Source organism: Barbus barbus (genome assembly GCF_936440315.1).
Source record: "Barbus barbus genome assembly, chromosome: 2".
Classification (NCBI taxonomy): Eukaryota; Metazoa; Chordata; class Actinopteri; order Cypriniformes; family Cyprinidae; genus Barbus; species Barbus barbus.
The window spans coordinates 9,361,450-9,377,382 of record NC_136730.1 but is presented as its reverse complement, the minus strand read 5'-3'; the positions used below and the strand labels follow the sequence as shown (position 1 = coordinate 9,377,382).

Genomic DNA, 15,933 nt, shown 5'->3' with positions numbered 1-15,933 from the left:
CTTTACTTTTATATAGCACTTTTCTGGCTACCCAAAGCGCTTTACCACCACCAATTATATATTGTCGTATTGGCATAGCAACCAGTAATGCTTAAAGTTGAATGAACACATTTGACTAGCTAGGTCAAGGGTCACCAAGTTCAGTCCTGGAGGGCCGGTGTCCTGCAGAGTTTAGCTCCAACCCTAATTAAACACACCTGAACCAGCAAATCAAGGTCTTACTAGGTATACTCAAAACTTCCAGGCAGGTGTGTTGAGGCAAGTTGGAGCTAAATTCTGCAGGACACCGGCCCTCCAGGATCAAGTTTGATGACCCCTGAGCTAGGTGATAAAAACCTAAATCTGACCAAACAACAACAAAAAAAACTATCAATACTGACTACTGCTAATGGTATGTTTCTCTTGCTAGTGCTCTTTTTTTTCTCCTTCATGCTAAGTGCTAATCTGGGATGCATTTCCCAAAAGCATCGTTAGCTAACCGTAGTTGGTTTTGGGAAACGCACCCCTGAATGGTGTTCCATTTTAACCTTAATCAACAAGTACAACCGGCCATGACATCCTCACCTTAACTTATGCTGCCTTCACAGGCAATCAGTTCCCTTTCGGTCGGTCACTCCGAGTCACGTCGGATGACCGATGAAATTGGGATCTCGCCAGAGAGACCAATCCACTTCGAGTGGAACTAAACGAGCCAATGGACATTGGCATGTGATCATTGCATCCAGCTGCCGCTGATCACAGCGTGAGCATAAGAGGCAGCAGGTGCACCGCATTAATTCATCCTTTCGCTTCAGAGCCGAGTGGCAGTGCATTACTGCTCTCCTATCCTGCGAGTGAGAAAGAGCGAGCAAGTGTTGGCGGTACGGCGCAGCAGCGGTGGTCACGTCGGACGGGAAAAAGATTGTTTTCCGGCTGACAACCACACTAAGAGTGTGCAAAGAGCAAATTTCTCTAAAAGAGCAACACGGGTGATCGCATCTTTTTAAAGATGTCCTATCACCCATGCGTTTCTGGGTGTGGTCGTATCCTGGCGCCTCAGGACGGTCACGATTGCTGCCTCACGTGTCTGGGCATTCAGCACGCTGAGGAATCTTTCGTGGATGGTTCATGTTCTTCTTGTGGGGACATGACCATCTCGGAGTTGCGTAATAGGCTTCGTTATGTCAAACATGGCCCTCTGCCTCTGCTGCGATCCAGCGTTCGTCCTGGCACCCGGGGTGACGCTGCGTCGGGTGGAGTCAGAGGTGATGTTGCCAGAGGTGATGTCCCCCTCTGACGACCATATGTCCATCGCTGCATCGGAAGGTGAGCACTCTCTCTCCGGGGATGACGACTCGGCTGCGTTGCCCCCTTCGGGTGTGGTAGCGTTGTCCGAGCCAAACCCAGAGATGACGGCTATACTTTCCCGGGCCGCCGAGAATGTCGGGCTCGTGTGGAATCCTCCACCGCGTCCCGATCCTTCGAGGTTGGACGAGTGGTTTCTCGGTGGGGATCGTGCTGGTTCTCAGCGCCCCCCTCCGGTGCCATTCTTTCCGGAAGTGCTTGAGGAGCTTACGAGATCGTGGAAGGCACCTTTTACTGCCCGAAACAAATCTCCTTCATGCTAAGTGCGGTCCCCGCGGTGGAGCGGTCTGTGGCCATGCAACTATGTCCAACAGCCGCTACCACCCTGCGGGGTGACCCGTGTCTCCCCTCACGGGCCTGTAAGTATTCGTCAGGTCTAACTGGCAGTGCTTATAGAGCCTGTGGGGAGGCGGCTTCTTCCCTCCACGCCATGGCGTTATTGCAGGTCCACCAGGCCAAAGCCCTGAAAGACCTGCATGAGGGTGGTCACGACCTGGCGGTTCTACATGAGCTGCGTGCTGCGACGGACCTCGCGCTTCGAGCGACAAAGGTGACCGCTCAGTCTCTGGGTCGTGCGATGTCCACGCTAGTGGTCCAGGAGCGCCATCTCTGGCTGTGTCTCGCTGACATAAAGGAGCAGGAGAAGGTACAGTTCCTGAATGCTCCCATGTCAGAGACTGGCCTCTTCGGCGACGCTGTCGAGAGCTTTGCCCAGCAGTTCTCGGCAGCACAGAAGCAGACTGAGGCGATCAAACACATCATGCGCCGGAGGAAACCTGCTGCTTCCACCCCGGCTGCAGCCCCTCAGCCTGCTCGTCGCTGTGGGCGCCCCCCTGTGGCCCCCCCGCGCAGCCACAGCAGCCTTCCACCAGGCAGCGTCGTGGAGCCGGTCGCAGGCAGGACGCTCAGCCCGTCCAGGCCCCCGCCAAACCTGGCGGTAAGCGCAAGTGCAAGAGGCCCTGAGACGGGCGACCCAGAGATAGAGGAGACTGCTCATCGGGAGATGGTGACCGCACCACTCCCTCCCCCGGAGGAGGGCCGGGTGGAGAATCTTTTATTTCATTTTGCTTTTGTTCCGCCGCTGGCCCAGCAGCCAGCGGTACCCAAAACATCTATAAAAGAGCGATTTCCTCAATCTCTGGGTCTCAAGAGGAGGAGAGTGGTGACCCGTGCATCACAGGATCACTTCCCTCCTCCTCTCTCACCAGGCAGTGGGTGGTTGCCCAAGAGCACCCCTCCTACCCATTCGTGGAACCAGGTAAGGGCGGTAGCACTCGAGTCCCCGCTTCAAGTCATCAAACGCCGGGCTGTCACAAGCCTCAAGCCGGGTTCCTGTGTTTCCTCCCGCACGAGGAGGAATCAGGTGAGTGTTACACTACACACCCAGACCCCGCCCCCTGCCGTCACAAGCCAGGCCGTCACAGGCCCCAGGGCGGGTCCCTGTGTTCCACCTCGCTGCCCCTCCGCAGGTACGTCGGTGGCCCCGCTGGTCCCGCTGGCACGGTCTCTCGGAGCCTGGCTAGCGCTCCCCAGTCCGTCTCGGTGGCTCCTGCAGACCATCAGACTCGGCTACGCGATTCAGTTCGCCCGGCGTCCCCCCATCGATGCCCCTGTCTTGCGTGCGGAAATCACAGTCCTGCTAGCGAAGGACGCGATAGAGCCAGTCCCTCCAGCCGATATGAGGTCGGTGTTTTACAGCCCTTACTTCATTGTGCCCAAGAAAAGCGGTGGGTTACGACCGATCTTGGATCTGCGAGTTTTGAACCGTGCACTTCACAAAAATGCCATTCAAGATGTTGACGCAGAAACGCATTTTCGGGTGCGTCCGTCCCCTAGATTGGTTTGCAGCAATCGACCTGAAGGACGCGTACTTTCATGTCTCGATTCTCCCACGGCACAGGCCATTCCTGCGGTTCGCGTTCGAGGGTTGGGCATATCAGTACAAGGTCCTGCCCTTCGGGCTGTCCCTTTCGCCTCATGTCTTCACCAAAGTCACAGAGGCGGCCCTTGTTCCCCTGAGAGAACGTGTTGTGCGCATCCTCAACTATCTCGACGACTGGCTCATACTTGCACAGTCTCGAGAGCAGTTGTGCGCACACAGGGACCTGGTGCTCAGGCACCTCAGCCAGTTGGGCCTTCGGGTCAACTGGGAAAAGAGCAAACTCGTGCCAACGCAGAGGATCTCTTTTCTCGGCATGGAGTTGGATTCGGTCAACCAGACAGCACGCCTCACCCAGGAACGTGCTCAGTCGGTGCTAAACTGCCTCAAGACTTTATCAGGCAGGACGGCGGTCCCACTGAAACACTTTCAGAGGCTCCTGTGGCATATGGCTGCAGCTGCGGCTATAGTTCCGCTCGGTCTGCTCCATATGAGACCGCTTCAGCACTGGCTCCATGGCCGAATCCCGAGGTGGGCGTGGAAACGCGGTACTCTCCGGGTTCAGATTACACCGACCTGCCGCAAAACCTTCAGCCCGTGGTCAGATCCCTCATTCCTTCGGGCAGGAGTGCCCCTGGAGCAGGTATCGAGGCATGCTGTGGTATTCACAGATGCCTCGGCCAACTGCGTTGGCATATCAATTGCCTTGAGCTGCTGGCAGTACGCCTTGCCTTGAGCCGCCTCAGAGGGCGCCTTCAGGGCAAGGACGTTCTGGTCCGTACGGACAACACTGCGACCGTTGCGTATATCAACCGGCAAGGTGGTTTACGCTCCCGTCGCATGTCGCAACTCGCCCGCCACCTCCTCCTCTGGAGTCAGAAGCATCTGAGGTCCCTTCATGCCATCCACATCCCGGGAGTGTTCAATTGGGCAGCCGACGAGCTGTCTCGAGCAGCACTTCCAGGGGAGTGGAGACTCCATCCCCAGGTGGTCCAGCTGATTTGGAGTCGGTTCGGAGTTGCTCAGGTAGACCAGGTGATGATGGCGCAGTGGATAAGACACATGCCTTTGGTGTGAGAGACCCGGGTTCGAATCCACTGTGAGACACCAATGTGTCCCTGAGCAAGACACTTAACCCCAAGTTGCTCCAGAGGCGTGCGACCTCTGACATGTATAGCAATTGTAAGTCGCTTTGGATAAAAGCGTCAGCTAAATGAATAAATGTAAATGTAAATGTAAATGTAGACCTGTTTGCATCTCCGGAAACCACCCACTGCCAGTGGTTCTACTCCCTAACCGAGGCAACGCTCGGCACGGATGCACTGACGCACAGCTGGCCCCAGGGCCTGCGCAAATATGCGTTCCCCCCAGTGAGCCTACTAGCACAGACACTGTGCAAGATCAGGGAGGACGAGGAGCAGGTCTTGTTAGTGGCTCCATATTGGCCCAACAGGACCTGGTTCCCGGAACTCATGCTCCTCGCGACAGCCCCTCCCTGGCCGATTCCTCTGAGGAAGGATCTGCTTTCTCAGAGACGGGGCACCCTCTGGCACCCACGTCCGGACCTGTGGAAACTCCACGTATGGTCCCTGGATGGGACACGGAGGTTCTAGGTGACCTACCCCAGGAGGTAGCACTCACTATCGCTTCAGCATGTGCACCGTCCACAAGACAGGCCTATGCTCTGAAGTGGAACCTGTTCGTCGAATGGTGTTCCTCTCACCATAAGGACCCCCGGAGATGTTCGATCAGAGCCGCGCTTTCCTTTCTGCAACAAGGGTTGGAGCGTAGGCTGTCCCCCTCCACCCTTAAGGTTTATGTTGCTGCCATTTCCGCTCACCACGACCCTGTAGAGGGGAAGTCGGTGGGGAAGCACGATCTGGTTGTCAAGTTTCTTAGGGGGGCCAGGAGGTTAAATCCTCCTAGGCCTCCCTCCCTACCCTCTTGGGATTTGGCATTGGTGCTAAGAGCCCTACAAACTGCCCCCTTTGAGCCTTTGCAGTCAGTCGAGTTGAAGTTTCTCTCTATGAAAACCCTACTCCTGACTGCATTGGCCTCGATCAAGAGGGTAGGGGACCTGCAGGTATTTTCGGTCGACGAATCGTGCCTCGAGTTTGGGCCGGCTGACTCCAGTGCAACACTGAGGCCCCCGGCCCGGCTATGTGCCTAAGGTTCCTACCACTCCCTTTAGGGACCAGGTAGTGAACTTGCAAGCGCTGCCCCTGGAGGAGGCAGACCCAGCCCTAGCTTTGCTCTGTCCTGTACGCGCACTGCGACAGTACGTGGATAGAACTCAAAGCTTCAGGACCTCAGAACAGCTCTTTGTCTGTTACGGAGGACAGCAGAAGGGGAAGGCTGTCTCCAAGCAGAGGATGGCCCACTGGATAGTGGATGCTGTCACCTTGGCCTATGAAGCACAAGGTGTGCCCTGCCCGCTCAGGTTGCGCGCTCACTCCACTAGGGGTGTCGCATCGTCCTGGGTGCTGGATCATGGTGACTCGCTAGCAGACATCTGTAGAGCTGCGGGTTGGGCGACTCCCAACACATTCGTTAGGTTTTATAGCCTACGTGTCGAGCCGGTTTCCTCCTGTGTTCTCACCTCAAATGGGTAGTGGCACTGAGAGGCCCGGCTCAGAGTCACACTTGCGGCGTCCTTACGCCTAATTCTCCAGAGAGTTCCTTAACCAGGCAAACCCTGTCGAGTCCTCCAGCACTCCGGCATCCGGACGTGGCGGAGCGTCCAGCGCCAGGCCTTTCAGCCAATGAATTCTTGAAATCTGGTGTGAGGCTAGTGCCCATATGAGAGACCCTGTCGGGATCCCATATGTGTATCCCACGGTATGATTATTAGAGCCGTGTTTCCCCTGGCAGACCACATTCTGCCATCTCTAATGATGCAGCCTAAGCCATCTCAGAGACTTCCATGTGCTATAGGGCCCTACGGGGTTACTTCACATGTCTAAATGTCACTTAACCCCCTCTGGGAGGAGGTGACTCCGCAGTGTGCCTCTTCCAAAGGGAAGGGCACGTTTCCCAGTGTTATCCAAGTCCTACTGGTGGGTTGCTCAAGGAACAACAGTAGTTGACCTTCTCTGTGTAGAGCCCGGTCCTATCGTCTGCCTTATAGGAAGGATCAGGAGGCCTACACAGGGCACTGGAAGGGGCAGCTTCTGTGGCGCTTTGGTAGGGATCCCAATTCCATCGGTCATCCGATGTGACTCGGAGTGACCGACTGAAAGGGAACGTCTTGGTTACGTATGTAACCCTCGTTCCCTGAAGGAGGGAACGGAGACGTCACGTCCCGTCGCCACAGTCGCTGTACCACTGCTGAGCTGCCGGGTCACCGGCTCGGGTCCTCAGCGAAAACATGAATTAATGTGGTGCACCTGCTGCCTCTTATGCTCACGCTGTGATCAACGGCAGCTGGATGTAATGATCGCATGCCAATGTCCATTGGCTCGTTTAGTTACACTCGAAGTGGATTGGTCTCTCTGGCGAGATCCCAATTTCGTCGGTCATCCAACGTGACGTCTCCGTTCCCTCCTTCAGACGTTTTTTATTCACTTATTTTTTTGTAAATATTAATTTTCTAGTTGGAAACTGGTTAGTTTGTCATATTTTCTAATTTCATCATTTCTAATAAAATAATTTTTATACCCAAGTTTCTGAGTTGTGCAGGCCATAAACATGGTGGAGGGGAAGACAGTTGCTGCTGGGACAGATGTTTTTTTTTTCTCCTGTTTTTCAAGATCACCTTGGTTTAATGTTAAAATCATGCACACTGTAGTGCAATAACCATTTCAAGCATTTTGTGTGTTTTATACACAGCAAAACAGCATGTATTTGACTGAAAATCCAGAATCATCAACAAGGTAAAATATATAGATAGTTCTGTGAATGTTTATATGGTTGTCAACGAATGGGATGCTACATTTTATTCAAAATTAAATACCTTATATATCTACAATTTTGGTTTTAATAAGATTTTCCCAGGAAACCTGGCGCCCTCCATGATTCCTGTTCTTTCCAACAGCACTTGAATGCGACAAGCTTGTAATCAGACTTCTGAAATTCTGAAAACTTGCTTACCCAATTCTAGATGGCGTCATACAGCTGCAGCTCACATGCATGAAAGTGGCATGTTACTAGTTGATACAGGAAACCAAAAGCCTAATAAAGAGTTTGATTGGCAAAAAGTATTTTATGTATTTTGAAAATACAAAAATACTAAGTTTAAATGTATTTTTCAATGGTATTTAAATACAAAATAGTATTTTGTATTTAAAATATGTATTTTAAATACATGTATTTGAAATACTTCCCATTCCTGGCTGTAGGTGAGAATATTGACAGCAAGTGAAAAGAAGGGGGGACCAGTAGGGGGCAGTATGTGATAATATTTTCCCTATATTCCTTTTTTGATAACTCTACAACACTGCAACACATTGTGCATTAATACATTATTAACTTCATAAGGTCATATTCTCAATGTTAAAAATCATATCTGAACGTGAGAACGATTAAACTCACAGACCGTTATAGACAGAAATGTACACCTTAAGAGGTTAAGTTTTATTTTACCCTTGGTCTGTAACAGGAAAACATCAAAGCTATTTTAGTTTCCTAATACTGTAGCTCACTGCAATAAACATTTTATTGTTTGTGATAATCTCACCTTTGAAGTCAGAATGTTTTTGATTGAGAGGTCTGTTCTCAACCACAGAAGTGTGACTTTGCAACGGTGGGACTCAAGTCAGAAAGCGAGCAAAGAAGAGTGTCATTTCCTGCAGAAACAGGAAGAAGCCACACAGTACAATGTGAGAAATGAGGCGATGTTCTACCATAGGGCTGCAATACAGAGCGACCTCTTTTTTGTGGTCTATAAAACGTCAGCATTTGAAAGTCTGCAGTTGTACAAATAACAATGGTCTGTAATAAACACTTAATAATAATAATAATAATATATGACCATTTAATTGTATGTCTCAAAAACATTTTATTCGTATCTCTTTTTATGTTAGAAAAAAAAAAATCTTTACTTTAAAATCTAAACTCTATACTTGTCCAGAATCCATAATATCATTACAAAACAATTCTCAAACAATTCTCATGAAGTTATGTTCTAAATGTCTCAAATTGTATGGAATGCATTTATACTGCACACATGATGCATATAGTAGGTCAAATAAGCACAGATAAACTGTAACTCAACAGAATTTCATGCATAAACATGCAAATCTACATGTTAGAAAAAAAAAAAAAAAAAAAAATAATATATATATATATATATATATATATATATATATATATATACTTCACCAGTCACCATTAAACTGGGGATTTTTTTTCTTTAATTACATAGAAATGTTTGTCTGTTGAGAAGGATGTTTTTGTGGTTTTGATACAGAAAGGGGCTTCAAAACAGAAGCAAGAGGTCAGTCCTGTGGTTGGAAATTTATCAAACCACAATGTGCGCAAGCAATGCATGCACAAAGGTACCCACACAAGTGCAAACAAACATCTCATGATCTCTTTAATCTTTTTACCTGTATTTCAATAATAAGTGCAACACAAATTTAACTAATCAAAAATAACTGTAATGTTAATACACTCTTTCTTTCAGAAACTCTTTTAAGAGTTTGTTGCTTTTATAATTTTTTATGTAATTAAAAAAAAATAGCTGCCTTACATTTTACATTTACTCAGTTTGTGAAGTACTGTATTCATGATTTTAAAAGTTTCAAGTATATCAATGCTGACTGCATTAAAATGTGATTATATCAAATGTTTTATTTAGTTCACTCAGGTGAATGTTATAGCTGGTCCGCTGAAGTTCACATCAGCACTTCTCTCTCTGTACTGAGCTGCTTCTCTCTGTCACTCCTCTACAGGAAGTGATGCTGCTAACAATCTGTCTTCTGGTTGGAGCCCCAGTTGCTGTCACATCTTCTGCTTATGCATTTCTTGTGCAAAAGGGGTTTGTGATTAAACTGACCTTTTACAAACAAATGAGATAATCTGTCTCATAATTATCAGATATATGACTAACTGAGATGTTCTAGGGGCTAATGATTTTACATGTAGGTGCTTTTGAGGCTTAAAAAACATTAAATGCTTAATCTTGCATGTGAAACTGAGTCAAATAAGTATGGCAAACAAGATAAAGGTATCAGTTTGACATCATAGCCATGTGCTTTCTGAAAAATGAATCATCAAAGTAAAGGGCAAATTCCCCATGTGGTACATAACATTACTAAGATGAATCAAAAACTGATAACTAATTGTTTATTAATTAAGAAAATTGAATTTGCATTGTAGGACACAAAAAATAAACTATCCCAATTTGCTGGGTGAAAATGCTGGCATTTGAATATTAAGACATTATGGTACAGTGTGGTGCAAATTTTCTTTTTTGGGTGGACAATTCCTTTAAAAGTATAAAATGTGAAATGTAACAAATATATAATGTGTCTCTGTCCGTGGTGCTGAAATCCTTTTTATGACGAGGTGTGTTGCAGCAGAACACCTCCATCTGCCTTTGATCAGATTAATGAATTATGTCCTGATTTGTAAATGATCACAAGTCATTTTTAAATAAACAGTAGCATTTGGGAGTGTGTGAAATTGCCACACTACACTATAGGCCTATTATTTAATGCTACCGGCCTAATGCTACAAGGCTAAACTTCACTGTGTTTCTGTTTAGTCAGTCACGCTCACACTTTAAACATAAGTGGTTCAATGGAAAGTTTCAGCTGCAAAGGTGCGTGCACTGATGAGGCTATCTCTTTATTTCCATTCTCAGTCTTACTAGGTGATTGCATTTTTTTTTTTTTTTTTGTGGCCTTGGCTCATAGTCCAAAACCACAAGCATATACAGTGTTGTGATGCTGCTTCTACTAACATCAGACAACAGAGAGAGAGAGAGAGAGAGAGAGAGAGAGAGAGAGAGAGAGAGAGAGAGAGAGAGAGAGAAAGAAAGAAAGAAAGAAAGAAAGAAAGAAAGAAAGAAAGAAAGAAAGAAAGAAAGAAAGAAAGAAAGAAAGAAAGAAAGAAAGAAAGAAAGAAAGAAAGAAAAAGAAAAAGAAAGAAAGAAAGAAAGCAAGACAGTTTCTTACTACACTCCAACTATTTTAAATGGCATTTTGGATTTATAATTATGTACACACCAAATGATTTTATATTAATTGAGAGGTAATTTTTGTACATTTAAATATTCATGACACAATTAAATATACAATTATACACAATTTGACACTATCTATCTATCTATCTATCTATCTACCTATCTATCTATCTATCTATCTATCTATCTATCTATCTATCTATCTATCTATCTATCTATCTATCTATCTATCTATCTATCTATCTATCTATCTATCTATCTATCTATCTATCTATCTATATATATATATATAATTACATTTTCTACACACCTTTGAGACTATAAAATAATTTTAGTGATATGTAGATTTATCACTAATGTAGTGGTAAATAATAAAATGAAACAATTATTGCTAATCTAAAAAGTGAACTAAAGCTCAATCATTGTGTGTTGGTCTACTGAACTACTACTTCCTGTCTCTCCCTACAGGAAACCATTCTTTGTTTCCATCCCCCGCCACTTTATTTGATGAGAGGCTGCATTTATTTGAATGGCCATGCGGTTTGAGGTGTGGCAGTTCTATAATTGCTATGCTCACATATTTCTGAAAAAAAAAAATGTTAATAAGATACAAGCAAATTATTTAATAATGCTCTAAAATATGATGGATTCATAGACTTACTGTGCACAATTTTGTTATTTAGCTTGTAGCCTACATATGTATTTTACTTACAGCTATAGTACTACTTATCACCGGTTTCTTAATTTAGGTTGAATAAACATTATATAATAATAATAATAATCCTTCTTCATCTTTTTGAAATTTGCTGTTTATGTAGGCCTACCTGCTTGCCAGCTCTGATGACCCACAACATTTCAACCATGCTCATAAAAATGAATCATGATACTATGACAGAAATGTCTCCACCTATCGGCTGACCTTTAGCTTTAGTTTTGTGAATGTTGTAAGACTTTCACAAAATTATGCAATGTAAGGGAGGCATTCGGGTCTGTTATTAAGCTTCTTCATTTAGATGTAGACAAATAAGAGATTTTAAAATACACGAGACAACAATAGCCTGTCTTAACTATATATTTATTTATTTACATGTTCATCATATTATTTTGACTTTTTTGAGTGATTTTAGAATATTATGTACAGCTAGGTCTACAGACCTAATTAGATCAGAAGTGCTGTGATGGCACTTTTATATATATATATATATATATATATATATATATATATATATATATATATATATATATATATATATATATATATATATATATATATATATAAGGAAATTCAAAACCTTTAAGGAGTTTACTAACATTTCTATTATTTTATCACATTACAACATTCATTTTAGACATCTCTCCAGCCCTCTTTCAAATGAGTTCTATACAGTTTATAGTATAGTATAGTATAGTATAGTATAGTATAGTACAGTATAGTATAGCATAGCATAGCATAGCATAGTATAGTATAGTCTGCTTTAACTGCTTTAATATAGATGGGTGCATGTACAGTGTAAAAGCCACACCCCCTTCAAATAAATAAAGCTGAATTTGATTCTTCTCAGTTGAGTTGATTTGTCTGGAACGTAAACATGAATTTGTCTGCAACACATCCTCTGACGCTCCTTTTAATAGGTAAATATACTTTTATGATGTTTGATAGTAAATGTGGGACAATGAAAAATGAATTGTGTAATGTATATTTACTATATACTTGTAGTACTATTTGTTTATATCATATATTTAATTTGCTTTAAATAACTGAATTTGAATATATTTCCAAACCTGTATTACTTACTTACATTCTTCTTTGTGGAACATAAAGACATTTTGAATAATGCCTCAGTGTTTTTCAAAGGTCTCCCATGTTGTTTGGATGCCATGGTTTTCTTAATCTTCTTTTGAGTTCTGCAGTTGAAAGTTACATAGAAATTATGGAAAGAACTTTTAGACTATGTATTTTTTTCAGGTGTCATCTTTGTAAAACAAGCATCTTTATCTTTCGTGAAAACGGTAAAGAGGGGAACTACTGTCTCTCTTCTGTGTTCAAACATCCTAAAAGAGCCCAGTTATATAGCCTGGTTCAAGCACACAAATGATTCTCTGCCACTTTGCATTGCCACACAATATGTGGGTGAAAAACCAGCGGAATCCGTCTATTTGAATGGCTTTAAGAAGAATCATACAGAGATGTCAGTGAACAAAACCTTTTCTTCCCTGAAGATTGTAAATGTGGACGTCTCCGACTCTGGAATTTTTTACTGTGGAAGTTTTTTGACAAACCACATGATGTTTCACAACAAAACACACTTAGTGGTGGTGGTAAATGGTAATGTTTATGTTTTCATTTGATCTGTTTAAATAATTTATTTATTCCAGCATTATTATTTTTATTTAGTATTATTACTGTTCACTTACTACTATCCATTTTGTATTATTTTTTAAAATCTTCATAGAGACTAGTCAGTCTAAAGGGGATACAACAAATGCGGCTTGTGGTATGTGCCATGCATTTTAAACTAAATTAGTCTCTTCTTTATCATATTTTTTTTTTATTTCTATATTACATCAATAATGTTATTCTCTCTCTTCCCCCTTCTCTATTTATTTAATTATTTGATTGGTTTTATCAGAGGTGACTGTCGAAACTGAGAGATCCTGTCACATCTACTATACCCTGACATTGATCATGAGCGGCTTGGTTTTGCTTTCTACTGTTTTTGCCATTGTAGTCTTCATCAGGTTTAAGGAAAGAAATAAGCGGAAAGAAGGCATGTGAAAAATGCAATAGCACATAGATAATAGTAAATACAGTTACAAAAACCTTTAACTATAAGAATAATTTATTGTTTTATGTTTCTGTAATTAATAATGATATTACCATATTTCCATACAAAATAATACATTACCATAGTTCTGCTTATGTATATACGGTAACACTTTAGAATACTGTTTCTTACTTACTGCATAACTAATAAGGAATTACTGAAGAACTAACAGGTAATGATTCATTAACACTTAGCGCACTACTGTTAACTACTAAGGAAGATGTGTTAACTAATCAGTATGTAATACAATTTTATGATTGTGTTAAGTAACAGTTAGCTAAAGAATAACTAATGTATTCTGTCACACCTCCTGAAGAACTACTATTAATTATCTACTAGTTAAGGTTCAATAAAAATAATTAAGAAGTAACTACTAATGAACAGTCATACACAATTACATTGAGTTGTGACCCTTTCATATAAATGTTATTAGCAGTAGTAGCAGTATGAAAATGCAATATTAATAAATGCAATAAATTTTACAGAGGTTTTGCCTATATAGTGAATTGTTTTGAGTTTGTTTTGTAAGAAATCAGCATCCGATAGGAACCCCACCACCTCTCCAGTGCCATGCGATAACTTACCTTAGTTTTTATATTTTATATAAAGTACTGTATGTGTGCCTCCTCAGCATATACCATATTACTATTAATTCAATTTCTGTATGTAAAGCAAGGACTGAGGGAGAGTGAAAATACAGGTAACCCATTAGTAATTAATAAAGGATTATTAGATAATTCCGCAAGAATTACTTAGAACCTGAAACAGTATTCTAAAGTGAAAATATAGGGAGCCCATTAGTAATTAATAAATAATTATCAAATAATTATGCAGGACTTATTTTGAACCTGCAAGAGTAGGCCTATTCTAAAGTGAAAATATAGTGAAACCTTTAGTAATTAATAAATAATTATTAGATAATTCTTCAAGTATTACTTAGAACCTGAAACAGTATTCTAAAGTGAAAACATAGGGAGCCCATTAGTAATTAATAAATAATTATCAAATAATTATGCTGGACCTATTTTGAACCTGCAAGAGTAGGCCTATTCTAAAGTGGAAATATAGTGGAAACCTTTAGTAATTAATAAGGAATTAATTACTTATACGGGAGCTGGGCTCAGGGAAACTGCCGTTAACTAGGCATTAACACAACACAAAAACTACCTAAGACTAAAAAACAAATATGACCCAACAGCTTCATCCCAGTGTTTCAGAAAATAAATTAATTGATTAATTAACAAACCACCATTTTACAGAGTGTTCTGTATCTGTAGTAAGTTGGATAGTTATGGCAAGACAGTTGAGTTGCGGTTCCTGTCCGAAGCAGATTTCCTACAGAACAAGGAAATTATTTACCATAGAGGCAAAAACATAAGGGGTGAGAACCAGAAAGGCTTAAGTGGCATTTCACTAACTTTACAGGAGGGCCAAAACAAAAACTTACCATAGGTTGATCTGACTTTGTGCACTGATTTCAATCGTTTATAATAAAAAAATTGTATACTCATGGATGACAGTATACTTTTGCCAGTATATATATATATATATATTAAATATATCCATTTCACCCAAAATGTCACTTACGCCCTTCTGGTTCTCACCCCTCCTTATGTACAATTATAGTAATGAGTCCTTTTGGGTGTGCAGCAAACAAAATGCATATTTCATTTCCATTATAGGCTAATAATAGTAGTAGTGGACTGTAACAAAGTTGGCACTATAGTGTCCTTTTACTCAAGTAATTTTAAAAATTAATAGGCCTACTTATAATTTTACTGGAGTAATATTTTATTGGGTATCTGTACTTTTGCTCAAGTACTTGATTTGTGGGCCACAACCTGATTAATATAGTGACTATTTGCGTATAATTGTTCAGTAGTAGTTATTTCATAGTTATTTTTATTGAACCTTAACTAGTAGATAATTAATAGTAGTTCTTCAGGAGGTGTGACAGAATACATTAGTAATTCTTTAGCTAACTGTTACTTAACACAATCATAAAATTGTATTACATACTGATTAGTTAACACATCTTCCTTAGTAGTTAACAGTAGTGCGCTAAGTGTTAATGAATCATTACCTGTTAGTTCTTCAATAATTCCTTAATAGTTATGCAGTAAATAAGAAACAGTATTCTAAAGTGTTACCGTATATACCAAATAATACATTACCATAGTTTCATAAATAATAACTACTGCCTTAGGATGGCAAATAATGATGATCGTCTTGTTTTGCTTAGATGCCCAGCACTGTGAAAACAACGAGATGAACAAACAGTTGCAGCAGGTATCTCATAGGCCTTACATGTTATACATTTGATTTGTGCTGAGGTTTATAACGTTAAATGACAGGCCCATATAAATATATATATATATATATATATATATATAAAGGCTGAGCAGAGCACATCCATAATGTGTTTGCACTTTTATATTGCCAGGAGCAAGATGCAGACTTGAACTATGCAGCTCTAAGTTTAGACAAGAAGAAGAGCAGAAGACCAGTAAGAAGACTGAAGGAGGTGGAGCCAAATGTTGTATATGCTGCCACACGGTGACCCACAGATCATCAGACCCTTTGTCACAGAACAAAAACGAGTGAAACTCTGCTTATGCTAAACCACAGATCACTGTTAATTGCACTTATTGCAGTTAGCTAGTGTTAGATCCAATTTTACTGGACTTCTCTCCGTCCTGATAATTTCAGAGGATCTATGAAAGAGGTCTTATTTTCATTAATGAATTTGTTTTTTCATA

General features: G+C 42.0%; 1 protein-coding gene across 1 annotated transcript; it reads left to right on the top strand.

The window, feature by feature from the left end:
• Positions 1 to 1,169: 1,169 nt before the first annotated feature.
• On the top strand, positions 1,170 to 15,734 carry nitr7b (novel immune-type receptor 7b; the record flags this gene model as incomplete). Its single annotated transcript, XM_079434912.1, has 6 exons — positions 1,170 to 1,305; positions 2,495 to 2,602; positions 12,316 to 12,675; positions 12,980 to 13,117; positions 15,417 to 15,463; positions 15,618 to 15,734. 6 exons carry the CDS (start codon positions 1,170 to 1,172, stop codon positions 15,732 to 15,734), a joined length of 906 nt encoding a protein of 301 aa, XP_079291038.1.
• Positions 15,735 to 15,933: the final 199 nt, after the last annotated feature.